Consider the following 26,747-nt stretch of genomic DNA (forward strand, 5'->3'; position numbering starts at 1 on the left):
TATCAACTCTCTTTTGAAGCCACTTAAGTTTATTACACTCGTTTTATTATATTGACACAAAGTTGATTTATAACTGTCGCCGAGTCATAATACTTAGAAATGCATTGTTTTGTGTAAAGGTTATTTTTAAATCATGTAAGATTATAAAGGACGAAATAACATTGTAACTATAAACATCTTATGTACATTGACACACAAGGAAAAAGATAGTTAAATCTGGTGTAAGTTTAGTGACTTTCATATCTATGTAATCATAGAACAATACTGAAATATGCATCTCCAAAATGTCGTTATGGAACCCATTATTTCTCTCAGTGAATTCTTTGACCATCTTTGATGTCCTTAGATGACCATATGCCCTTTTTCCTACATATATTCAATAGGTTAATATTCAAGGAAAAAATGATTGTTCCGTAGAAAAAATTTGGACTTAATGACCGTACTCGTACATCGTGAATCTCGCGTTTGTCTCATTACTGTAAGTGTGTGTGTGTACAAACTATAACTGCCCACTTAACGGTCTCTTTAAAAAATTTTTATATATAGTTTCATTGATTATGTCCTTCCAGCTTAAGGTATATTAGCAAGGCATCTTTAGAAATATCCATTCTTAGGATTGTGAGACCAAAAAATGTTCCCGAGGACTGACTCTCTCTCTCTCTCTCTCTCTCTCTCTCTCTCTCTCTCTCTCTCTCTCTCGTTATAATATTCTTCCTGGAAGAATAACAAATTGTGAAATATATTTCGGATCAATTTAGCCAGCTTCCTTGTGAATGATCGACATATTTGTCTTTCTTTTGTGACACACATCAGTTCAGTTGATGTTGCGCGTGTACCTCAGCAGCCATCAAAAAGAACTGTGGTCAAGCTGGTCAATATATGCATACATGATAAAGCTTGCAGTGAAGTCATTGGTCATTGTCTGCATAATAAGGATAGGCAGTGGCGTCGGAAGCAAATTGAAAGTGGGGGGGGGGGGGGGGGGGCTAGACTAATCCTCAGAAATCTTGACAAAACCTAATTCCCAAAATCATGAAAATCCTAATCCGTGGGGAGGGGGGGGGGGGGAGTATACTTATAGTTCCAAAAAAAAATTCTTACCTACCAAATTTTTTTCTTCCCCAAATCCTGAAATTCCTTATCCGTTGGGGGGGGGGGGGGGTATACCTATAACTCCAACTTGACAATATTTCAGTATGTTTTCAAGGTAAATTTCAGATCAATTATGTTTGATGCGAGAAAAAGTGGGGGGCTGAACCCTATATTATGCTATGTGCCTAATGGTTAGGTATAACTTTGCAAAAAAAGTGGGGGGGGGGGTTAGCCCCTCCCCCGGTTCCGACGTCTATGAAAGGGTCAACATGATACTGAATTGTATTCAATTTCAACAAAAACTACGACTGTGATCTAAATGTAGCTAAAAAACAAATTTTTCCCGACCTAATTCTGATGAATGGGACCCAGTTAAAAGTGTCATCGAACATGTCACAGTAAATTACTATAAAAGGGCCGTCTTTTTAAAATCTGATTTACCGAATTTTTAACCTCAAACAAACATCTGTGTTGTTGATTATCTAGCGATGTATTTGGTTTTCCATAAATTGTAATACTCCGTCCTCCTACGGCTGGAGTTTCCGCAGAAGTGACGTCACATCCTCGTCATCTTAAGCGGAATATAGGAAGCAAAATATAGTGAGCGCTAAAACTAAAACTATTGCACACAGAAGGTAAGATTTTATTTAATTATTTATATAATTACTAATTATGTATCATCCATCACATTTATTAGTTTAAATGTATAATTATGAGAAATACAGCAGTATTTAGTGGAAGACGGTGGATTTGAAATGAGGTCAATAAATAATATCACTGAAATATGACTAATGATCCATGATTTGATGATGGTCATTAGGAAATTTTAAAACAATCGAATACTTTCCCTCAAAACCATTCGAATGCTATCATCTGTTGGCATGACTTTATAGCCATTTCTGATTATATTTTACCCATATATATATACCATTTTATATGATGAAAATGAAGTACACTTATATACGGACTAACAAAATGATGTTTAGGCGATACAGTAAATACTGATACGTATTGATAGTACTGAAGAATTGCTATATTTTTGTTACATAACACTTTTATATGAATGCACATACACTAATCCTTTTGCATTCATATTGTCAACAGTTTTCTCCTTCAAAGAAGGTGATAGGGGATTCTGACCTAGCTGGTTAAATGGACAGATTGATGAGACACTGTTTTGTTTCAATGTTTCGCTTTCTGTCACGCTCGTTTATAACGGTAACATGTTACTAAACAAACAACTTCCGCATCTCACCACTTAAGCGGCTCTGTGGTACCCGGATGTTGTACACATACTTACATCTCATTGTCTAAAGTAAACACACACTTGTCATCAAGTTGCCTTTCAAAAGAAATGAAAATTTTACAATTTGTCAGTTGTAAGTCTTCAGTTTCATGCATTCCTTCAAACTATATTGCTGGAACTGGGACATCCTAATGCACACAAGCATGCATTGTTTACACAAGTTAAAAAATACATTTTTTATTTGCATAATTTGAAAAACAAATGTCCCCAGGAGCTAATCATTGTACATTGAAGGTTTATTTATTAGAGATGATTTTGTGCGAAAAATTCAAAAGTAGGCTAGGTCTTCCTTTCATCATTTACAATTACGTTTTTAGACCAAAATTTTGTTTAACTTAGCGGTTTCTTTTACGAAAACAAAAATTTCAGAAAACCAAAAAACTGTGAAATGTGTCCTAAGTAAAGACAAGATTGTAACGTCATGTGCCCATGTTAAAAAAGCAATGGTATTTAATTTGTTGACATAAAGAAACATGCACAGACAAAATACACAGTACAAAGAAATCTAAATAGTTCATGCTTGTTTATACTTTTTTTATTTGCAATTCCTTGGTGAAATGATCATTATTCAAACAAAACAGCTACCATCGTTTGTGGGACAGTTGAATCAAAGTCTTAAATATACAAGGCCCTAAAGGGCTTGCAATCATCTTCCCGAACGCGCGGTTTTCAAATGGTGTGTTATTGGACCGACGATGTCCAAAAATAACCAATTTAATGCTGAATTAAAACTTAAAGCAAACTGAATCCCTAACAGAATATTAGTTTAACGTTGGAAATTTAATGATTAAATTTCATCCATATCTAATTGATAGCTGCATTGTTCCCTTCCTTCGCTAGCAAAGAGTATACCATTATAATGTATAGACATTTTTGATGAATTAAATGACCAACTAGCCTCAGTACCCTAAAATTCATCCAAATCATGTATTCTTTGCTAGGTAAGGGAGATAACTACGCACTCTTCCCATTGAGACGGGTATGTAGTCATACAACATGTAGATACACTTAAACCTGAGGGGTATTCTCCAAGTTATGCAGAACTCACTTGATTTAATACCCTGCAGGTTGGGCATAAAAAGAAATATCCATACCTTGTTTGGCAATAATATACCGGTAAGGAATGAAAAAAAACCCCAATGCAGTAAAAGAGCAAGGATGTAAGTCCCTCATACTGGTTTCATCGATATTCGTTGAATACTAATTTTGGTGGACTTCGCTATAAGATTATAATCCATGTAATTAATTAAATGTTCAATGAAGTGCAATTTAGTATAAAGTTTTATATTGATAAGATCATTGTAGAGGAATTCACGCATCCGTAAAACTGTTATATTCATTAAAGCAACGAAACTTGATGCCAACGAATATTAATGAAACCAGGGTACCCAAAATGTCCCTCTAATGAATAAAAAAGTAGATTATGATATATAGATTTAAGAGCTTGTCGATTTGTGGTTTCTCTGAGTTTCTTTCCAACTTTTAACGTTGTTGATGCCTTGGAATAGCGCATTTTTTTATAATCACTTCCATCATAAGATTGTAAGACTGCACAGTTACGTACAATGATTAACTAGAGGTCACCATTTTGCGGAAGTAGAGTCACATGTAGGGTCCCCCATAAGTCTCTACACCCTGAGGAAACAAATCAGTCAGTGCGCGTAGATTTCTGAAAAAGAAAACGAGGAAGTGTTTGTGGATAAAGCAATTATCGTTATATATGGATAAACGTTGAAAAGGTATGCATATTCTTTTGTTTTTGTTGTGCGTCGATTAACACCTACACATACATTTTTCAAAAACGTTAGCTGGTTAGAGCAAGTCCACACTTCATCAATTCATGTATCAATTGTGCAATCACTATACTCTAATATATCGCAATAGGAAAATAGGCAATGAAAACTCTTCTAAAATAAATGTCAAAGTACTATAATGATTTATATCGTGCTTTTTAAAGGAAATAGAATAACTTTAGAAAGGGTAATCGATACTTGTCATATGGATTTAATGATTGATTTGATTTTTAAAAGGATTAATTGACGTATGAAATGGTTGATAAATCAATTAGTTTGTTGACTTATTAATTGATTAATGAAGTGAAAAATCCTTATTTCCATCATCATAATCACAACATTAATCCTACCCTAATCCTCCTAGCTCTATGCATTTTGTCATCCTTTTTACAATCTATCTAGACTGACTAGTCTAAATGATAGTACATGTACAAATGCTGCATACATATTCTTAAGATTTCAAAGTTTGTAGAGGTTTACAGTTTACATTGTCTGTACAGGTTAAACATTTTATTTTATGTACAGGTCGTACAATTTACATTGTCTGTACAGGTTGTAGAGTTTGCATTGTCTGTATAGATTGTCCGGCTTACATTGTTTGTATATATTGACTTGAATATATTAACTTGAATTATTTAAACAGGTTTTACAGTTTTCATTGTCTGTACAGGTTGTACATTTTTTATTGTCTGCACAGGTTGTACCGTTTACATTGTCTGTAAGATTGTTCAGTTTACACTGTCTGTACAGGTTGTACAGTTTACATTCTTAAGTGTGTATAGATTACATTGTCTGCTCTGGTTGTGCAGTTTTCATTGTCTGTACAGGTTGTACAGTTTACACTGTATGTACAGGTTGTTCATTTTATTGTCTGTACATATTGTACAGTTAACATTGTCTGTACAGGTTGTACAGATTACATTGTCTGTACAGGTTGTACAGATTACATTGTCTGTACAGGTTGTACAGTTTTCATTGTCTGTTCAGGTTGTACAGATTACATTTTCTGTACAGTTTGTACAGTTTACATTGTCTGTACAGGTTGTACAGATTACATTTTCTGTACAGGTTGTACAGTTTACATTGTCTGTACAGGTTGTACAGATTACATTTTCTGTACAGGTTGTACAGTTTACACTGTATGTACAGGTTGTACATTTTATTGTCTGTACATATTGTACAGTTTACATTGTCTGTACAGGTTGTACAGATTACATTGTCTGTACAGGTTGTACAGTTTACTTTGTCTGTACAGGTTGTACAGATGACATTTTCTGTACAGGTTGTACAGTTTACATTGTCTGTATAGACTTAACAGCATATATACTCGACATTTTTAAAAAATTTTTTTTTACATATTTTTAAGATTTCATAGTCTGTATAGATTGTCCAGCTTACAGTGTCTATACAGGTTCTACATTTTATTCTGTACAGGTTGTACACTTTACATTGTTTGTACAAGTTGTACTGTTTAAACTGGCTGTACAGGTTGTACAATTTACATTGTACAGGTTGTACAGTTTACATTGTACAGGTTGTAAAGTTTACATTGTCTGTATAGATAGTCCAGCTTACAATGTTTGAACAGAAATACATTGCCATTCTTATACTATGTGTAAAGATTGTCCAGCTGATTTATTCAGTACAGATTGTTTAGCCACATTGTCCATCGGATTAACTAGATTATATTATCTATATCCGTCCGATTATCTATGTAAGACTTGGACATTATGGGCTAAATGACTTATATACACAGAAAAAGCTGAACAAATCAAAGTTCTTTGACGACTATCTCGTGACAAAGACAAAACTAAATTCATGAAGTTTACCAGGATAATCTTACCAAGAGTTTTACATGTACATTTTTTATATAGGTAAAGTAGAGTCCCATTGTACCAGACGATGATATACGTACTACTTAAAACAGTACTTTAACATAGACAGAGCGTTTTCTGTCTCGATTTACATTGTAATTATAGACGCTTATAGACGAGTGTTTTTGTTACAATATACATGTATATGTACATTAATGTTATAATATTATAATAGTTTAGCGCAGAAATGTATTATTGTTATACACGCAAATAACAATAATACATTTCTGCACCAAACTATTATCATAGTTTGTATATACTTACCATAAACCATAAGAAGAAGGGCTGCGTTTCACGAAGATATTACTTAAGACATTAAGATAACCCGAAACATTTTAAACACATCTCTTTAAAATGCCTGTGGTATATTTTGCTTGTATTTGTTGAGAAAAAAATGTTAAAAAAACAAGTTTTTATTCCGGCGGTCGTAATGTCTTTGTAACACACATCCTAGATTCTTTTAAGATGCATGAAAACTCGGGAATTGAGTTATACTTTGGACTGTACTGTTAACAGAAACCTGTCGTTGTCTAACGATACTTATTGCCTGTTAGTGACACTAAAGCAGTCGCTATAGTCTCTCTGCATTTAGACTTTCACTCTGTCGCCTTGTTTTAGTCAAATTTACTTCCCTCTCTTCAAAAAAATGTGTTCCCGTTAACAGTGTTATCATTTTGTTTTGTTTGTTTGTAGGACCAAGAAGCAAGAGGGACATGTCCTCTGATGAAAGTGAGTAGAGATATATCTGTACCTCTGTCCTGTATGTCAAACTGTATCAAAGGTTTTGTAAGGAGCTCTATAATTATACAAGCAGTATACTCTGGAAGGTTTTGAAATTATCATCCCTCTGCACACATCAATCTGAAGAAAATTTTAAAAATAACGATTTAAAATGAACTCGTTTTCAGCATAGGTTACCGGATAAAACCCTAAGGGTCGTTTTTTACACAACAGTTTTATGACAGTGAAGACTGGTATACTGCAATCGATATGTAAACTAAACTTTAATAAATACATCCTAGATCTTGAAACCTTGACATGTAACAATACTTCTGGCAGATTTATTCATTAGATGCGTTGGACTTGGTGCGTGTTTTACCGTATCAGATGACTTTTCTATAGTAATGTGATTACAAACTAAGAGTATGTCACCATTGTTACTGCATCGCTGGTGACAGGAAATAATAATTCGTCAAAGTGATTATTTCACAGCTGATGAGATACTTACTTTTTGAAAGTGAACTGTCATTATTATAAAATTTTACAGTACACTTCGCTTTCCGGATGTATCAAATTGACATTGTGACAATACACCCTAAACTGCTTGAATAGCAAAAGTCTTTAAATGATATTAAGGTTTTTTTTTATTTTGAAGATATTATATTTGCCATAACTTACTGTCATTTGACTTATTGACATACATGTAATTCATACTTTAAACATGCATACTCTAGGAATTATACATCAATTTTTCCGACTTCCATTATTTTTTCTATTTTAGTAAATATTGATTTTTGTTAGTTCTGAACACTAAAAACATACTTCGGCTTGATAAAGTGTGTTAACTTTTCATGTCGTAGGATTTCTAAATTTCTATTATTTTTACATTCATTATATATTTCCCCTTATGTTTGCATTGGAAATCTGTGGCGTTCAATTCAGTATTGAATGCTTATTTTTGGATGGCGTAACCAAGGCTGTCCAGACAAATCGTATACCACGCGATAGCGGACAAATTATCAAACCGCGCGTCAGTTTGCACGGCCTGGTGTGTTGTAGGACTGACGATATCCAAAAATAAGATTTCGAAGCCTAAAAAATGATATTCCTGGCATATAATTATCATGTAGTTGCAAACATTTTATATAATATAACCAAACGCGTTTAAGTTGAATAAGAATACTAATAAAACCGATATATGGTAATCACTGTCCATCACAATTAAGGTGCACTGTAGTGAAGAAACACTATATATGTACTTTGAGACTATATCTTCTAACCGATTTAGTAAAGGTGTGTTATATAGTTGTTTATTGAATCCTGATCGTCTGGTTCGTCCATTGTTGTCGTGGTGTATAAGTCGACTCGTCGATAAGTCGATTATCTTCGTGTTGGTTGCACAACACTTTCTGTGTGCTTCTGTCATTTTGTTTGTTTTCTTTTGGTTTAAAATTTAGGTCGTAATAATTTATTTTTTGTCTTTTTTGGGTGAGGGGAGATTCCGAGGTGTTAACTTCCTCAGAGGAAAATCGTTGATCTACGCCAATTTAAGAATGTCTAAATATATATTTAGTGTAAAAATATATATCAGAAAAAGTCAGCGTAGAGTTGCAAATAGTGTATAAAATGTCATGTAACTTGACTATATGTGTATCATATAAATATATATAAAAGATAAAGAAACGGGAAAAGTTTTAATCATCGGCGGAAATCGTGTCTGGTCGTACTGAGGACTTCACACTGATTTCACCAGTGTTTATTCTCGGGTTAAAACGTCTTAAAAGTTGATTTCTGGGAAATGAAAACCGATTCACTGATAGTGACATCAGCTCTTACAATTTTTTTTTCTAATTCATTGGTAAGGACAATATATAAGTCACCAGAAATGACTATATATTTGTACTTCATTATTATCCCTGGCTTGTTGTAACTGTTTCTGTTATATTGTAAATTTGAAATTTCATGGGTAAGTGTAAGGTTTTTATGTTTTAAACTTTGAATTTAGATGCTAGTTAATTCAAAATTCCCAAAATGATATTTCTAAACCGACGATCGATTTGCTTTATTCAGGTTATTAATACGTTGTGTTATTTGCCCCTCTATTCCCTGGTCCCCAATAGATGTGCTTCATTCAGATAATTGATACAGACTGTCCGCCATGTTTCAGGGTACGGAGTGGCAGCTACTGACCTGAGAGGGTATTCTGTCAGGGGCTTTCTGGACAAGAAGAGACCCAGTAAGTTATTAATATTTAAGACATTGCATTCATATTTTCAAAAATTATATTACGTTATATATTCATTTAAGACTTGAGGATAATCCATAAAATGCAGCAGCTTATAATGATACAATCATTATAATAAAAAAGAACTTGTAGAAAAAAATCGTGTTTATTCAGTATATTCAGTTTTCAATTGTTTCAAACCAAATAGTTATAAGTTTATAAACAGAATTGGTAAAAAGAAAAATACATAGTATATTCGTTTTACAAATATAAACAAAACGAAATAATTATCAGTTTATAAACATATAATTAAGATATCTTCAGATTTAGGTTTTTTATATATGATTGTGGCTATATAATTTGCGAATGTTACAAATTAGAAAACGAGAAAGGAGAGAAAGATAAGTATTATCAGTACGTAAAGAGAACATTTCAATGAACACAGTTTTATAGATATCAGATACTCAGTACCTGGCCAAGATTAGATAATTTGAAAGTAAAGAGTCAAAGCCATTTGAATCCGACTAAAAGTTTCGTTTTCAATCTGTAGGTAAGAAACTGCTGTCTGTGAAGTACCAGAGAAGATGGTGTGTTCTTCACGACTCCACGCTTTATTACTTTGACGATCCAAAAGACAGGAGACAAAAAGGCGCTTTTTCTCTTATAGGTTTGTAACCGGGGTATTTGATTGGTCAGTGATTCATCGTCATTAATTACGTGTGTTACGATATTTCAAAAAAGTACTATCGCAATTTGGCGAATTTTAACCAAAGAGAAGATTATTTACCATAACATTCTAACAATCTATATTGTTTTTGCTAAGTATGATTTTATTGATACCTCATAGCTTATTAATTTTGTTCAATAAAGTTTCAACAAGTGCTTTCATTTTGGCGATATCGCTCAGATCCTTAATCTATTAATCGTTTCCTTGTGTTCATCAAATAAACTTGTGTTGATCAGCAATACTCATCAATAAGTGAAGTGACCTTCAATGGTTTCATATATCAGGTTACAGATTTTGGCACGGAGGGACAGAGAACTCGTTTTCATTGGTAGCAAGCGGGAAAAGAACATATGACGTAAGGTCTTTATTTAAATTGACCAATTAGAATCCGAGTTCAAGAAAATATTAGACAAATCATCAAATAGTTTTAACATTCAATCATATTATATCGTATCATATCATATCATTTAATTCTATATAATTATGATTACCTACACATATAAATTTTACTTCTTACAACTTTAATGAAATTTATTTTCAAAAGTATCATGTACATTGCCGTGGTTTGGGCAAAGCCAGACAACTCTTAAAATATAAATTTTACAGCTTTTGCAATATTAGTTTAAAAATAATATTCAATTAAAATTGTCGGGTTTTTTTTACAGTTTATTTGTCCAACGATTGAGGATTTTGAGAAATGGAAAGCTGCGATTATTGCAGTAACAGAAAATGTCCGTAAGTATACACATATTTAATTTCTGGCTTTCAAATATTAAAGGATACACATTCACTTTTCTAATGTTGAATTTAATAAACTAAACTGTTTAACAGAGTGTAAATGATTAATCTCAAACATATCACAATCTTTTTAAAAAAAAACATGGAGCATAGGAAATATTGGAAATGTAGACTTCTTCAGTTTAAGATGAATATTGGTCATACTGAACCTCTTCATTAAATCATTAGCTTCCGGCCACGAAGTTTTCGTGAACAAGAAATCCAACTATGAGAAGTCCCCGTATGACAAAGTGAAGGCCTCACCGTCCATTGACCGGAAAGTAGTCCGGAAGCCCTCACTGACCCGGGAGAGCTCTGATGACAGTAGCGAGGGCATTGACCCGATTCCTCCGGCACGACCCCCACCCATCAAACGCCCACCCCAAAGACTCCCCGCGCCGCCGGTACCGAGAACAGGTAAACGTGGCGCGCCCTCGGGGGCGTCTTACTCAGGATATATCGAGTTTTGATAATATATAATACAATTATATTATTCTTTTGATTCTAGTGGTTCCATGATGAACTGTAATGATTTCTATAAGTATTACAATATTTCTAATTTTGATAGTTCTTATTAATTCTTTTGACTCCTGTAGTGCCAGGGAAAACCCCACTGTCCAAGAAGCAGTCTGAGCCTCGGGATATGTACGCCTCGGTCAACAAGGTCCACCTAAGTAGATCAAACACCGCTATACCCGTCCCTGTAGACAAACCAAGTGGTGAGTTATCGTCTAGATAAATCTCTTATAAAGCGTAGTCATGGCTACATGGTGGAAGGAGAATTATTTTTTAAGATAGGCTGCTCAATTTTTAGGAATGATCGATTCCAAGCACGTTGTGTATTAGATGTCATAACGCAAAGCATGAAAAAAGAAAATGCCGAGAAAAATTGTTGCAAAGCTACATGTAGTTTAAAGATGGTCATAACTTTAATTTGATGTATAGCTTAACAAAGTCTAGAAAAGCTCTAATTCGGTACCTACATTCAACACTATTCTGCTCTGACTGAATACCACATTATACGTTTTTTATATGCAGGTTGGGACGACGACGATTTGGACGACTATGACGTTGTGGACCGTCACCAGAGGTTCAGTGATAACAGTAAGTACATGTAATAAGTACAGCTACAGGTATTAAACAAGATTTGTAGATTTTTTACATTCCTTGTTCTAAATGACGTCCGAATTTCCTCTGAAGGCAGCGATTCCGAGGACGATACTTACGCCCGCCCTGACATGAACTTAGAACCAGTTTATTCGTCCATTCGTGACCACATCGCACACCCCGACTCCTCGTCAGGTAGATGGCCGCTCTGCGCTGGCGCGCCATGTATCCTGCTCGGCTCCTTGTATCATATAACAAAAAGCATGTGCTTATAATCCAACCGCATATACCTTCAATAGAGTAATTAAATTTTCTTGTACGTGCTGCAGGGATGACTTGTGCATATCCAATTTATATGGTTTATATCATCTATATATTTATGGATTCTTCTGATACCGAGTTAAAGGGACTTGGACACGATTTAAGCTTAAAATTAAAAAAATTATTTTTCGATTCTTATTGTTTAGAATGGTTATTAGGGGTACATTTAATGCTTTGTCAAAACTTGAAAGTCAAATATTGAGTCATAAGCAATATACAGAGTTTAAAATTCTTTGTTTTGTAAACAAAGCCCGAGCCTTGTAATTGTTAACATACGGGTTATACAGGTATACGTTTCAATCAAATGTTGCTTTTCTCTGTTGTTAATAGTATTTATGAACACATTAAATGAGTTTATTTTGTTTGCCACGAGTCATTTCGTCAAATAAATGATAATTCATTACCTACCATTATTTGTAAACAAATATAAGACTCGAGCTTTGTTTACATAACAATAATAATAAATTCTTACCTCTGCATTGCTCTTAAGGCTGACTTCAAGAATCCAAATTTTGGTCAATCATTCAAAATGCACAATTAAACCAGTTAAAACATAAAAAACAAAAAATAAAATTTTGAACTCAAATCGTGTCCAAGTCCCTTTAAGAGTTGACTGGCCACCTGATTTTCTATTCAGTCCTATCTTTCTTCGTTCTATGCATACGCTATATAAAGTAGTATGCTATAACTGTATAACAATGCCTGCTAGACTGTATAGTCAAGCTATTGCTTACACAGAAAGTCTTTCTGAACAAAGAGAAACAGATCAGTTTTCAAGTCAGTTCAGACACCATCTATAATTTTTTTTAAAGAAAAGGTAAATACTTTTAACACAATTGTTTGGTATTTCCAAAGCGCAAAAATCCACGAGCTTCTGCTTTTAATTACATTGGCATATTCTATCATTCTCTACATAGCTAAAAACTGCATTATATATTGCATCTTGTAGATCAAACCTACATAAAAGCGAAACCTTATTGAATTATTGAGTATAAACTTTCATTATCATAGCAACATGATAATAAGCATTTAACATCCCAGTTAATATAATTAAAAAAGAGTATCTGAAAAAAATATATGTATAAGCATGGTTCATTATTTTCCCTCTCTTGTCGATATTTGTTGACTATACTTTCATCAGTCTCCTCATTACTAACCTTTGCCCCACAGATTCCGGTGGTGAGCCCCTGGGCATTTACCGTTCTTCTCACTACTCCTCGGCATCGGAGATCGAGGGCCTCAGAATAAGGACAACCTCGGGGTACGACCATCCTTATGACGTAGCGAGCCTCAAAATACAGACCGAGCGGGTTTCTACAGGTGAACAGTTTGATTAAATAGGTCTGATCGCCTGTGTGTGTGTAGAAAAATACAACTTTTACTTCAATATCATATTCTACAAGAAAGACTTAGCGTCTTTAAACAGTACACATTACAGCAGTTTTGCATTGTTGTTGGTTACAGACTCTTATCAATATTAATTTCAATACACAGATCGGGAAAAAATAATAAATCGTTAATTCAGTCTTACAAAAATGTTGGTGGGGTGGGGTATTAGCGGGCTTGATGCACGCTGACTAGTTGTTTGCAGAATCAAGATGTTCTTCGCGTAACACGTTGCTTTTTTAACTCTTAATTAAGTCATCTACCATTAATTAAATTAGGCTTGTTCTGTTTTGATCCCAAGTAAAGAATGACTTTTTTCTTTATTCCTTTTTGCAATGCCGTTTTATCATTCAGTAGTTTTCCTTACTAACAACTTATCTTGTGGGTTTTATTGGTTTGTTTTACCACTTCAGTGTCCATTAAATCCTTACAATTAATTCTAACATATAAGTTTTCTAAAGTTTTACCATCTTGAACAACTCCTTGTTTTCTGATAACCTTTCTGGTTGTGACTAGATTTCCGGATACATGTATACACATGAATAAATGTTTCTTTAACGTGCTCTTAATTTGTAGTCAAATTTCAATAAATCCAGTTTTTTTTTAATTCTTCTAATTTATTTAATAATCTTTGTTGACTAATTTTACAGGTAAGAAAGCCATGTTTACGATATAAGATAATAAACCTTGCTCACAACCCTTTAGACTGCCGTACGAATCGGTTAATAAGCCGAAGTATCTTTAATGGCTATCATACCGTTAACATAGAAAATACACATTTTACTTACTTCAGTTTATCTTTTGTGAGCAACAGAAGCACAAGCATAAAACAACACTAAATATATACTAAAGGGTTTTTTTCCTGGGTTTAGGGTTAGATTGGAAAAGATACATGTATCTATGTACAAATCGGGAAAAACAATAAGGAAGCCTTGCGATGTCAGCAAAAAATTATGCTTGAATACTGCACTTCAGAACATTGCTATCTAGAGATAGCTTTAATGTCTTACATAAAAATTAAGGATATGTGTCGAATACTTTGAAAGAATATTAGTAAAACGTAGTTTGTACTGATTAGTATTTTATCAAAATAAATTAAGCACACAACTGTTATACAGTCATATATAATCTAAGGTGGCTCACTATACTTTGAAATAGTTTGTCAAATCAGCAGAACATTACTTGGCAACGATAGACAGCATGATGAATAAGAAGTACGGCAAACCGTGCAATTTTGGATAAAATAAATATTTTTTCAAATATTTATTTAATAAATGTTAACTAATAACCCCGGCGGATTCGAACTCATAATCTGCGGTTCACAAGCCCGATAATTCAGCCAATGAGCTATGACGATATTAAATCAAATCGATTGATACAAACATTTGAACAAATCATTTAAATAGCCATTATGAGACGTAGTTTTTAGGCTGTGTGTAGTGAGAAGCCTTATTTCAATACAATAAGGTTTAGACCCATGTACACTCTTAAATAGAAAAATCAATGTCCAATGTGAGGTTACTTCAATATGGACTAATCTATATTCAAAAATGCATTTTAGCCATAATTTTGTTCTGCTTCTTGTTTTCCTCTCTTGACGGAAAACTAAAGTTGTAAATCCTTTTTAAAAGAAAGCATCCTTATAAGAACCCTTACAACATGCTCTGGCAGTAATATCCTCTGTACAATTCATTTTTAGGTGAACCATCCTACCTTACAAGTGCAGACTTACAGGGCCCAAGGAATGCAAGCATTTCCGCCACCAAGAACGTGGAATCTAACATTGCCTCATTGCTAGGTCTAGGTCTAAATTTGAAGGACAAAGCCAAAACAGACTCGGACAGTGATTCAAGTGTAGACCCGTACGTGGAATTCGTCGGAGAGGGTGTGATAAAGGAAAACAAACAACCAACAAAGAACAAGACCTCCAGAAAAAAGCGCCATCATGAGGAACCCGCGCTAAACAGTGTTCCCGAAGACCCGTATATGGAGTTCGTGGGCGAGGGATTAATGTGTGGGAATGGAGACGGTGACGAGAAGGATTCTACAGAGGAAGAAGGGCCCAGTGTGAATCGACAGACTGAAAACAGGAAGAACGAAAGTGTAAAGAAAAAGCCACTGTCCTACCACCGCTCCCTACAGCTGGAGCTCAACAAGAAACTCGTCAAGCGCCTACACGAACCGGAGGAAGTGACGTCAGAATCGAAAGAGTCTGGGCAGTCAGGAGACGATGAACCGTTGTACGAGAACTTCCTACAGATAAACACTCTAGAGACGCGGAGTCTGCCACGTGATATAAAGATACCCTCCACACCTCCTATACAGTCTCACAAACGAAAACAAAACAGTTTTGATTCAAACACAGACAGCTCCAGTGATGGCGAGCTTTTGCCCGCTCAGACTTGTTGTGTCGGCTCCGAATAATTTCAATTGCATGACTTTTTTTCACCCTTGAACAACCTCGTGTATTTCTGTACCTTTATTTATTTTCAAAAGTACATTGCAGTTGCTACAATAAATAAATGTTCGTGTTTTATTTATTGATAATTCGAGGCTTATCTCGTTCAAAATAAATCTACAAGTAAAATATAAATGATTTAGCGCAATGATTGTGCATTCTGGGTATCTATTACAGCCATATCTAATTTGGATACCCTCCTTAGTGTCATATTTTATTAATGCATATTTTTATGGTTAACATTTAATATGTCAAAATAACAATACAATTACAACCCCTCCCCTTTTATTTTTCCCTGGGATAATTTTTGGAAAATATTTAGATTCGCTGTGTATCACATGCATGTGTCAACCAATACGATTATTTATCACTTTTAATACGTTAAAGGTAGGTATGTTTATTTTACTCGGTTGCTCTATTCGATTAAGGAGATCGAGTCTTCTCGTCATCAGATCTCCTTCTTATATTAAGAAATTCATCAAATTATGACACAGTCAACCCGACCATTTAACCAAATGATTTTCGAGTACTCGTTTATTTGTTTGAAAATTAAAAGGCTTCTCTTCCGACCGATATGATGTATAAAAATAAACAAAGAACAGAACAAAACTGTGTACATACAGAGGTTACATGCTTTGGGAGGCACACCATCTGTGCAATGTCTGTTTCCTAAAATTATAATTAAACAATCGGCAGAATAGGGAGATGCATTGTTTTTTAATTTCTCAAGTCAACGTTTAGAATAGAGTTGTCTCCCGTAAGCTACATGCATATGTCTGAGCTTTAGCAGTTATAATAGATTAGCAACTAACCAGAAAAAAATTCATTGTAATAACGATATATTAAATAGAATACAACTTCTATGATGTTTTAACAGATAAGATACTGCTGTCCTGACAGTGAGCGAGTGACTGACACTAATACCAGAACTTAATCACGAACTGTTTTTACAGTCTCTTAATGTATTTTTTTTATCCCATACGCCCCGACCATTCATAGCTAATGCTTCTCATCCTAAACGCATTAAATATCACACTGTTTACATTTCATTTAAAATATTGTTTATTGGCTTCAAATAAATGTGCACGTGAAAGCACGTTCATCTGTGAACACTTACCGCAAGGAACAATAATATGGTTGCACTTTTTTCTGAATTATCAAAAACCTTTAAGCGAAAAAGATTTCAAGGCGAAAACGCCCTAGGTGAAACTAAAGTTTTCTCTTCATCTCAAACGTTAATTTTTTTGTTCACTATTTGACCCTCATATTCAGGGTTTGATTTCATCATCAAAATAGATATATGTACGGGGCTTTTCAGATGTGTTGTCAAAAGATACTCAAAATATTGTTCAATACGTTCACGAATAAGAAAAAAAATATCTTGTTCTGAAAGAGATAAACAACAAACATTCAGTATCATTAGTCAGTATCATACGTCTTGCTATAAACAGTTAAGTGGCATTAATTGTGAATCTTGTAAATTCGATTTTGTTGCTTAATAAATTACCAATGCATGAATAAACTTTCTCTTAAGAACTTTTGAATAAAATAATTATGCATATAAAGAAAAACACGAGTTTATTCATCCTGTAGCTTTTTTTATGTTAACATCCCAATGTAGATGCATAAAGGTAATTAAATAAATGTTCCCTAGTACATTTGTACTAAACATTACGTGGAGCTGTCACTTCATATTATACAGGGTGCGTCGATTTACCCAAATGGAACGGCAAATGACCCAAATGGTAACACAAATGGACCCAAATGGAAACACAAATGGAAACAATTGGAAATTGAAAGGCGTAAATGAAGATTTTATTTAATAAAGTATTTGATGTATATAACCTAGTTAGATGACAAATTCTTGTTATGCATGTTAAATAATTTAGGTGCTGTAAATACAGTGCTGTTCGGAAGTTTCTTCTAATATTGCATTTAATCAAATAGTAGCTCGATACAATCATCTAGTGCATGTTTTTTGGGGTTTTTTTTTTTTTTTGGGGGGGGGGGGGCTTATACATGTACAGTATTTTGTTCAATTTTCATGCATCAATCGAATTACTTTTTGATTTTTAAATCGATTTTTGGGCTACAATTTTTTTATGCTCATTTGAAATTCTTAGTAACCATTACTTAATTAAATATACATATTCTATTTTTAAACATTAAAATCTTTTTTGCTTATTCTGTTCGGAAATTATAATTTTTACATTTAATTTTTCAATTTGTTCTTTTGGCTTTAAATATTTTTATTTCAAAAGTATGGCTCTTATTGGGATTGCCTCCTCGCGGCAAGAACTGGGCAACGTTATACTTATAATGGCTAACAACCCCATAAATAAATTCGAAAAAATATTTAAATCATGTATTTGAATCATGAAACTAATTAATAAGGCTATATTATCAAATTCTTTTTCCATTTGGTCAGAAATTGTTGTTTTACACTGATGTTTTCTTTAAAATTCTTCAATTAAAAAAAACTCATTATATTTTTTTTAAAAAATTATGCCATTCAATTTCCATTTGGGTCCAGATGGGCTCCATAAGGGTTCATTTGGGTAAATCGAGGTTTCATTTGGGTCCATTTGGGTAAATCGACGCACACTATTATACAAAGTATATTGCGCAAAGCGCCAAGTGCGCGCAAGTAGTGAAATGTTGATTCAACTGCAGCGTTTTACTTAAAGAATAAGGAATCATTCTTTGAGTATTATGGGGTGATAATTTTGGTGGGTGCGTAATCAAATCCAATTAAGCCCGAGGGGCTTTATGGTAGATTTGATCACGCCCCGACCGAAATTATCAACTCATAATATTTAAAGAATGATTCCTTATTGCTTATACATGTATTTAAATAATTTTAAGCCATCGTACGACTAAATTTTTAAATATAAATAAGCAAACCCCGTTGGCGCTTCAATTTGGCGTCATTTGAAGTTACAAAATCGATACGTAGTGTTATCACAGGCAAAGACACTGGAAAATGTAAATATATAATGTTACAAAAAGTTATTTTATACTGGCAAGAAACAGGTTTAATGGTTTAAGCTTTCATTTACAAGTTAACTTAAAGTCCTGTAATTCTAAGGACAATCAATGACCCTTGTGATGAAATGCCACCATCAACAACGTGATAAATAGATCATCTAGAATGCTTGCAGAAACGATAAATACTCTCGCATAGAGATGATTTACATGACAAATATCAGCTGGAACGGTCAACAGTCAAAGGTAATACAGGTACCACCATAATCAGGGTGTGGGGACACCGAAAGCAAAAGTGACATTAAAGTTAAATCACCCCCCCCCCCCCCTCCTCCCCTTTTCAGTTCAGGGTCACAAGAAAAAAGGCATACGTGAATGTAGAGGTTAAATATTCTAATAAACAAGCCTATAATACTATTCAATATATGTACCATGATTTTGAAGGTGCTATACCTTATACGAAACAGAAACTAGAATTATAAAAGATCAGACAAGAACAGGAGGTGAATACAATTAAAACATAGACAGGAAACGTTTTTTGTCGAAAGAAACACGAAGGTATTAGGAAACCGTTACCATTACCAGAAAAAGATCTAAGGTTTTAAGTTCAATTCTATGTAAGAATCAATGATTTATAAAAGGGTCTGGCCACGCATAGTCACCAATTTTCCTTATATTTCATACATGGACACACCTAGGTGTAAAACGCAAAAAACCACTAAAAGTTGGTTGCTATGGGTAACCGTTGCAATGGTAATCGAGGCTAAAGATGGGAAAATAGCAAAACTTACCTACTTTGAAGCCATATTAGAAGGTTTTGCCCACTAATGTAAACTATCAAAGACATAAAACAGCCTTTTTCCTATTTTCAATTATTTAATTATATAAGAAAATTGATGGAGAAACCAATACTTTTAAAATGTTACCATGGAAACCGATACAAATTTTTGAAATCAGTTTTCTGCGGTTTTTTAATAAGCCCAAATGGGAAACTGTTAAATTTTTACATCCATTTAAATGTTTATGCTATATACATTTTATCATGAAAATTGACATCCGTTGCTATGGCAACAAGGCCAAATATTAAGAAAAACTGAGAAATTTAAGATTATTTTGATATGCTTTCATTCCTGATTTTAGATTTTTTTTTGCAATTGTTTTAGTTGGAACAGGTAAAAATATATCTACATTTTCATTATACACCACAAAAACCTTTGTTATGCAACAGAGAAGTGTTGTTGCTATGGAAAATTAAGTTGCGTAAAAAATCACACAGAAATTCTTACTTTTTGAAAAGTCCATAGCAACGGCATTTATTTTTAGAAAATTTCAGAATTTTTTTAAGTGTCATTAAAGTTAAGGACATACTTTATTTTTTCTCACCATTTGATTTTATATATTTATTCATTATATCTGAATAATATCCATTTAAAAATGCCTAAAAATATTATAATTTTCCTTATTCTTAAGCTTGTTACCATAGCAACGGTTCCCAATTTTCATATTTAAATTTTTAATTGCACAATCATAATAGTGTTTACCAAAAAATCCAAGATTTGCACTTTTTATTCAAACTAGATGAAGAAAACATATTTTAAAATTTCTGTTTAGTAACCATGGAAACGCTCTAAAAATATGCGTTTCTCCATAAATTTTTTGTTTCATTTGAAAAATGACAACTATTTTTAATAATACATTCTACCCTGGAAACCCCAAGTTCTGCACATTACTCACAATATGTTGCCAAATAAGCATTAAAATGCAATTTTTACATCTTTACCCTCGGTTACCATGGCAACGGGACCACATAGCAACAAACAAATGGTGTTAGGCTTTTTTACTCACCAAAGTCTATCAAATTGTCAAGTATGAAGAAAATCCGTGACTATGCGTGGCCACCGAATTTTGATTCTTACATAGAATTGGTCTTAAGCTGTTAGATTCCATGTTCGGTACTATCAACAATCAAAGTATTGAAACTACGTAAGGGAGTTGATTTTTGTAGGATTATTGTTAAACCAATTTCAGAACGTTGCCAAGTAATGATGTTAAATTAAATTTGAAGGGAAAAACTACGGGATTGTCTAATTAGCTTTAACATGTACCAGGTATTCTAGTGTGTGTTACTTAATGAAAATCTTTATTTCTCTGAGTAACGCATATCCTGTTGTGAAGTATGAAGACTGAAAATATTTCTTTTCACTCATTTTAGTAAACATTTTTGTTCGTTTATTGAAAATAAACTTTGAATACTTGTTCAGGCTTACAGTGAATAACAATAACAATCTTTAGATTCTCATTTTGTTTTTGTGAAAGAGCTATTTCATTTTGCGGATTCATTAATCTAATTTGTTCACAGATCCATACCACTTCCTGTGCGATTGATTGCATATAGAAGTTGACTTAAAAATCAACTCACAATAATATTATTGAGGACTAATACATTCAGACTCAAAAATAAATCTAGAGGTCTGAAGCCCTCGAGTGAAGGTAATAATCGACAGATCTAATATCACGAAAAGCAGGAAATAACCTTATGGTTCACTCAGAAACATCAGAAGCAAAAATTCATTTAGATGCTCATTGCAAGAATTAACATGGAGTTCAATATCATTGGATCCCTAACTCCGGAAATGAAATCGTCAATCGTCTGCCAATTGCTGTAGCTCGCAAGTGATTATACACCAATTACAAGATTGACCATTAAGTTTGAGTGTGTTTTACTTGGTGCCTCTCTGTATTAGTTTTTGGACATTTGGTTATTATGGTATACTCGGTAACTGTCTTATCATGAGAATCAAATCTTTTCCTAGGGACACTAAAGGCTTGTCTAGATAAAATGTACTCCGAGGTATATACCATGGTCGATATCGATTAGGTATATAATGCTCTTAACTATCTTTTTAAATTGGATTATATATATATAATGGACGTATATATATATATATGGACGTGAAAGCGCTGTATCCCAGTATACCCAGACAAGAAGCGCGGGAAGTAATAGCAAAAGTTTTAAATCAACGACAGAAAAAAGAAGTTGACACAAATACCATTTTACAGATGATGGATGCTGTCCTGGAAAATAACAATTTTAGTTTTAACAACAAACAATATATTCAAACAGAAGGAACTGCTATTGGATCCAAACTTGGCAGAAACTATGCGTGTGTATATATGGGGGATTGGGAACGTATTCTTTTGGAACAGTGTAACGTACAACCTCTTTTTTATGTTAGATATATCGATGATATATTTGGAATCTGGTCAGGGACAGAAGCCGATCTCCTACATTTCCATGAAATGGCAAATGGTATACATCCAAATATTCAACTTGATCTACGCTTTTCTAAATCTAGCATAGAGTTCCTAGATGTAAATGTTTCTATTGAAAAAGGATATCTTTCTACCGACCTGTACAGTAAACCCACTGACAAACACATGTACCTAAATAAAAAATCCAGCCATCCTGAATCTACAAAAAAATCTATACCATTTGGACTGGGTATCCGTGCGCGCCGAATCTGCTCAACAGATGAGGGATATTTCAAACAACGGGAGAAAATTAAAACAAATCTACGCAAATGTGGATATTCCAACAAGGATGTCGAGGATCAGCTGGCGAAGGTGGATAAACTCAACCGCTCGGATTTATTGGACTACAGAAAAAATAACAAAAAGTGTAACCGTGTTCCGTTTGTGTTAAACTATTCCAGAGGACTACCAAATATTCATCAAATACTAAAGAAACGTCAACAAATTCTCGAAAATTCCGACCGCCTAAAACTTGCGTTTCATAACACACCTATAGTGGCATTCAGGAGAGACAAAAACTTGAAAGACATATTGGTCCATAAGAAGCATAATAACCTATTTTTTAAAAAACAACACTTATCCGAGCCGTGTGGTGCAAAAAAATGTGTTATGTGTAAATATATTATTTGTTCTGGCCAATTTCAAGATTCGAAGGGCAAAACGTATCAAGTTAAAAATCATATCGATTGCAAGTCAAGTAATGTTGTTTATGGGGTGTTTTGTAAAAAGTGTAACAAAATTGTATATGTTGGGGAAACGGGGGTGACTTTATATCAAAGACATGTTTTAAATTTGTCACTGATCAGGAGAGAAACTAACGACCCTGTAGCAATGCATTTTTATACTGACGAACACACAGTTGAGGATTATTCTGTAATAGGTATCAAAAAATTGTACAAAGATGAAACTTACAGAAAATTCAGAGAAAATTTGTGGAAGAAAAAATTAAATACTTATATACCTTTTGGTATAAACAAAAGGGAACATTATTGTCTTTAGACTACATTATTACTAGTTTGTATAGACTTTTCCTTTATTTTATGCCCCGTTATCTATACATTTTTCATATATTACTTGTTTATGTACGAATTACGGCTATCACTGTGCTTTCTATAGACTCTCACTTTTATTTCATATGTTTTTGGCGCAATATTGTTGTATGACGTCACTTGCCAGACTGTATTCATATTGTGACGTCATAGTATATGTTCTACGTTGTGTTGCTATAGACAATAAACACCGACTGATGAAGACCGGTAACACGGTCGAAATATTTTGAAACAGTGTTTTAAAAGTTTTTTATTATATATATATATATATATATATATATATATATATATATATATATATATATATATATATATATATATATATTATATATATATTTTTTTTTATTTTTTTTTTTTTTTTTTAATGCTGACCTCTTAGTACTGTTAATACTGACCTGTGAATATTATTCTTGTGGATTAAATCGTACTAAAATTGACAGGTCCGAAGTCAGCTTTAGTGTAAACCGAAAATCATGCACGAATCCAGAGGGATGCGTGTGGAACTCCAACAAGAACGGGCACCCACCCACCCACCCCCGGAAAATTCAATGATAAATTAACATGGTTCAGTTACCGAAAAATGACTCGCTCCATCTACCCCAGCAAACAAATTTATCCCTTCCTCTCCCCCAACCCAGAATATTCTGGGATCCGCCTAGTGAACAAACGCCTTACTCCTTTTGAGAGATGAATTAACTGATACATACAGAGTCATTTATTCGTGTTCCCAAACAGTTCCCATTGTTACTGGGTTAGTGGGTGAAGCACTAAAAAGTCTCCACCGTGTCCTACTGTCCAGTAAACAGGCTGTAGTAGCTGAGTGGCGAGCTGATTGGTTATCGTTAGTGAGTCAGAACAATTAGAGATTAGTCTTCTTGACTTCAGACCTGACAAATAATCCCTAATCTATCTGACGATGACATGACGAGATCAATTATAACTCATAATACATGACGAATTACGAGTCTGAAGCGCTTAAAATTTTAGGCGCTAAAGTGGGTGTGTTTTGTAGATGACTATCATCGCGGACTTATCATGATAAAGAATAGTGTTGTTATTTTTTTGCATTCAAACATCATAAGAAATTTAAATATAAACATGTACTTGTGTATATCGACATGCGGTTAATGAAATTCTTATCTAACAGATTTATTTCGATAAAATGCAGGAAGTAAATCCACGGTTATAAAAGAAGTTTACCGTATCTCTAATTTTATTTAGTCCCAGTTTTTCCATATGACGTTTTTTGCTTAATAAAAGACGTCGCCTGCACTTGATGAAGTAGCGTGGAACCGGAATGACTCTATATCTGAAATACTGAAAAAAAGGAAAGATTGGCGACATTTAACAAGCTCGGTAAAAGCAATGTATTAGCTTCTATTTTCATATTTGTATTTTTATTGCATGTTTCGTTTATATATATCTACGACAAAAAAATAAATAAGGATTTAATTTATAAACTTCTAGTAGTCACTTTTTTTTTGGGGGGGGGGGGCTATTTAAAGTATCTGAAGTTCATTTTTGTCATCCTGTACTAAAATTGGTTTGCTGTAAATATTATATTATACCAAAATATTTTATATTGTATCTTTAAAAATAGCCTTTCCTTAGTCTTATTTATCTTGCGATGAAAATTACCAAAACAGTATAGAAGCAAATGATTATTACAATTACAGCACTTATACTAGAGTTCCAAGAGTATGGTTTTGGTCAAAAATATCTAACATACGTCATTATCCGTGGACAATATCCTCGAAGTGCGTAAAATGAAAAAAAAGGGGGAAAAAAAGACAATAACAAACTGTGAACCATCTCAAAAATCCATAAAACAAAATACAAATTCAAAGCAGAGCAACACGGACCTCCAAATAGATAGAGGTAGGGTCAGGTGCCTAGGAGAAGTAAAACAATCGAACACAAAACTCAAATGGTCTTGCTTTGATTATTCAGTATACAGTTGGCACAGTGTAAAGTTTTATATAATATTTTTAGGGGGCTCTTTTGTCTTGGTCTTGTAACGACGATTTTGCTCCCTACTGGACAGAAATCGTCTCCACTGCAATGACTTAAGGTAGAAATACGCGATTCAACCCGTCATTAAAGGTTTTATAACGCATTCAGTTCACAAATTTGGGATGAAAAACACTATGAAGCACATTTGTACTATACATGTATGAAGCACATTTGTACTGTTCTGTACATGTATGAAGCACATTTGTACTGTACCGTACATGTATCACATAGATTGAAAACTACCCAAGTTGAACATGTTCCTTTTTTTTTTTCATTTGAATCCGTGTCACGTGGTTCGGCGATTGGTACTCTGCACGTGTTGTTCATGACCAAAAGTTGTTCCAATATGAATTCTATGTACCCAAATATCAAAGACAGGAATCAAAAGAAAGCAACAAATTCCTTCCCTTTGAGGAATAAAGCTTCTAAGAGGTTTAGGAGGCTGTAAAAAAGGGGAGAACTTTATAAACCACTGTGAGAAAAAGGCCGTCATCCGTCATCTGGTGCATATCACGCGATCATTTATGATGTATGAACGACATATTCCTTGATTTTATTTGGCCATCAAAGAACATTTAATCTAATATGGCACATCTACCGTTCGCATGCTATGGTTTACTTAAACACCTTGAAATCTAACTCTGTCGCTTTCGTGACAGAAATGAGTGAAAGTTTTATCGCTTATGAGTAATTTCTTGCTTATGGTAATAATTAACAGACGACATTTGCAACACTTTGTTATAGTTCAGATTCACATTCCAGGCGAAATGGAGAGCCATCGTGGGTTCTTTAAGAAGTAAATTTCACTTACAAAGTAAATTTCACTTACAAAGTAAATTTCACTTACAAGATAATCTATTTATTCTTGACAATTTTACAGAGTTACTAATGCAAAGAAATGCGCGTCGCTTTGACAAAAAGCACCCGGATGTGAAATGTTTTGGAAGAGCAGTCTTTAGATTCTTAGACATGCAGAAATGTAATGTTGAAAAACATGTCAAAATAGAAAAACATGTCACAATGACACAGGGACAAAACAACAAAACTCGCATGTCGTTGCATAACAATGGCGTTGTTTCAATGCGGAACTAACTGCGGGTCTCACCCGCCGAAATTTGATGGCTCTGTTGACAAAGGTCCCCACCAGAGGTCGTCCCTGTCTGGGGTGGGATTTCCCGGGGGTCCTAGACGTTCTGTCTGTCAACTCTGGCAGCTCCTGACACTCAGATCGAGGCGATGCAGGGGACTTAACTGACGAACTGACGGGATTCCCCCTCTGAGTAGAATTAATCAGATGTTTAATGCATAAGGTGTTGTGTTAACTCTGCCTCTAAGTATCACGGATTTCTCGGCGGGAGACACCGTGTCTGAGAGACCCACGGGAGCTGTTGATTCTCTGTCTGAGTGCGATGCTCTCTACGTTATCGTCACACAGCGAGATGATTATCAAATATTACCGATACGAATTTAGGACACGATAACATATTAAATCTGATATGTATGATATAAATATGAAATAATATTATGTTGTATATTTATATTTTCATAATGCACTGAATGATACAAAATATTGGCAATTCATTGTCGATTTAAACATATGCCA

General features: G+C 33.9%; 1 protein-coding gene across 5 annotated transcripts; it reads left to right on the plus strand.

Annotated features, from left to right (window-relative positions):
• The first annotated feature begins 1,638 nt into the window (after nucleotides 1-1,638).
• LOC128158729 (uncharacterized) lies at nucleotides 1,639-15,865 on the plus strand. Of its 5 annotated transcripts, none has more exons than XM_052821681.1 (12): nucleotides 1,639-1,727; nucleotides 6,759-6,794; nucleotides 8,953-9,021; nucleotides 9,560-9,676; nucleotides 10,021-10,091; nucleotides 10,402-10,471; nucleotides 10,703-10,930; nucleotides 11,110-11,232; nucleotides 11,552-11,617; nucleotides 11,714-11,815; nucleotides 13,112-13,261; nucleotides 15,027-15,865. In XM_052821681.1, exons 2-12 carry the CDS (start codon nucleotides 6,779-6,781, stop codon nucleotides 15,749-15,751), a joined length of 1,737 nt encoding a protein of 578 aa, XP_052677641.1. In that variant the 5' UTR covers nucleotides 1,639-1,727; nucleotides 6,759-6,778; the 3' UTR covers nucleotides 15,752-15,865. The 5 variants fall into 5 exon arrangements, with proteins under 5 accessions (XP_052677641.1, XP_052677665.1, XP_052677654.1 ...); XM_052821689.1 differs by lacking the exon at nucleotides 1,639-1,727 and adding an exon at nucleotides 4,018-4,137; XM_052821705.1 differs by lacking the exon at nucleotides 13,112-13,261.
• The last annotated feature ends 10,882 nt before the right edge of the window (nucleotides 15,866-26,747 follow it).

This window comes from Crassostrea angulata, chromosome 1 (assembly GCF_025612915.1).
Source record: "Crassostrea angulata isolate pt1a10 chromosome 1, ASM2561291v2, whole genome shotgun sequence".
Lineage (NCBI taxonomy): Eukaryota > Metazoa > Mollusca > Bivalvia > Ostreida > Ostreidae > Magallana > Magallana angulata.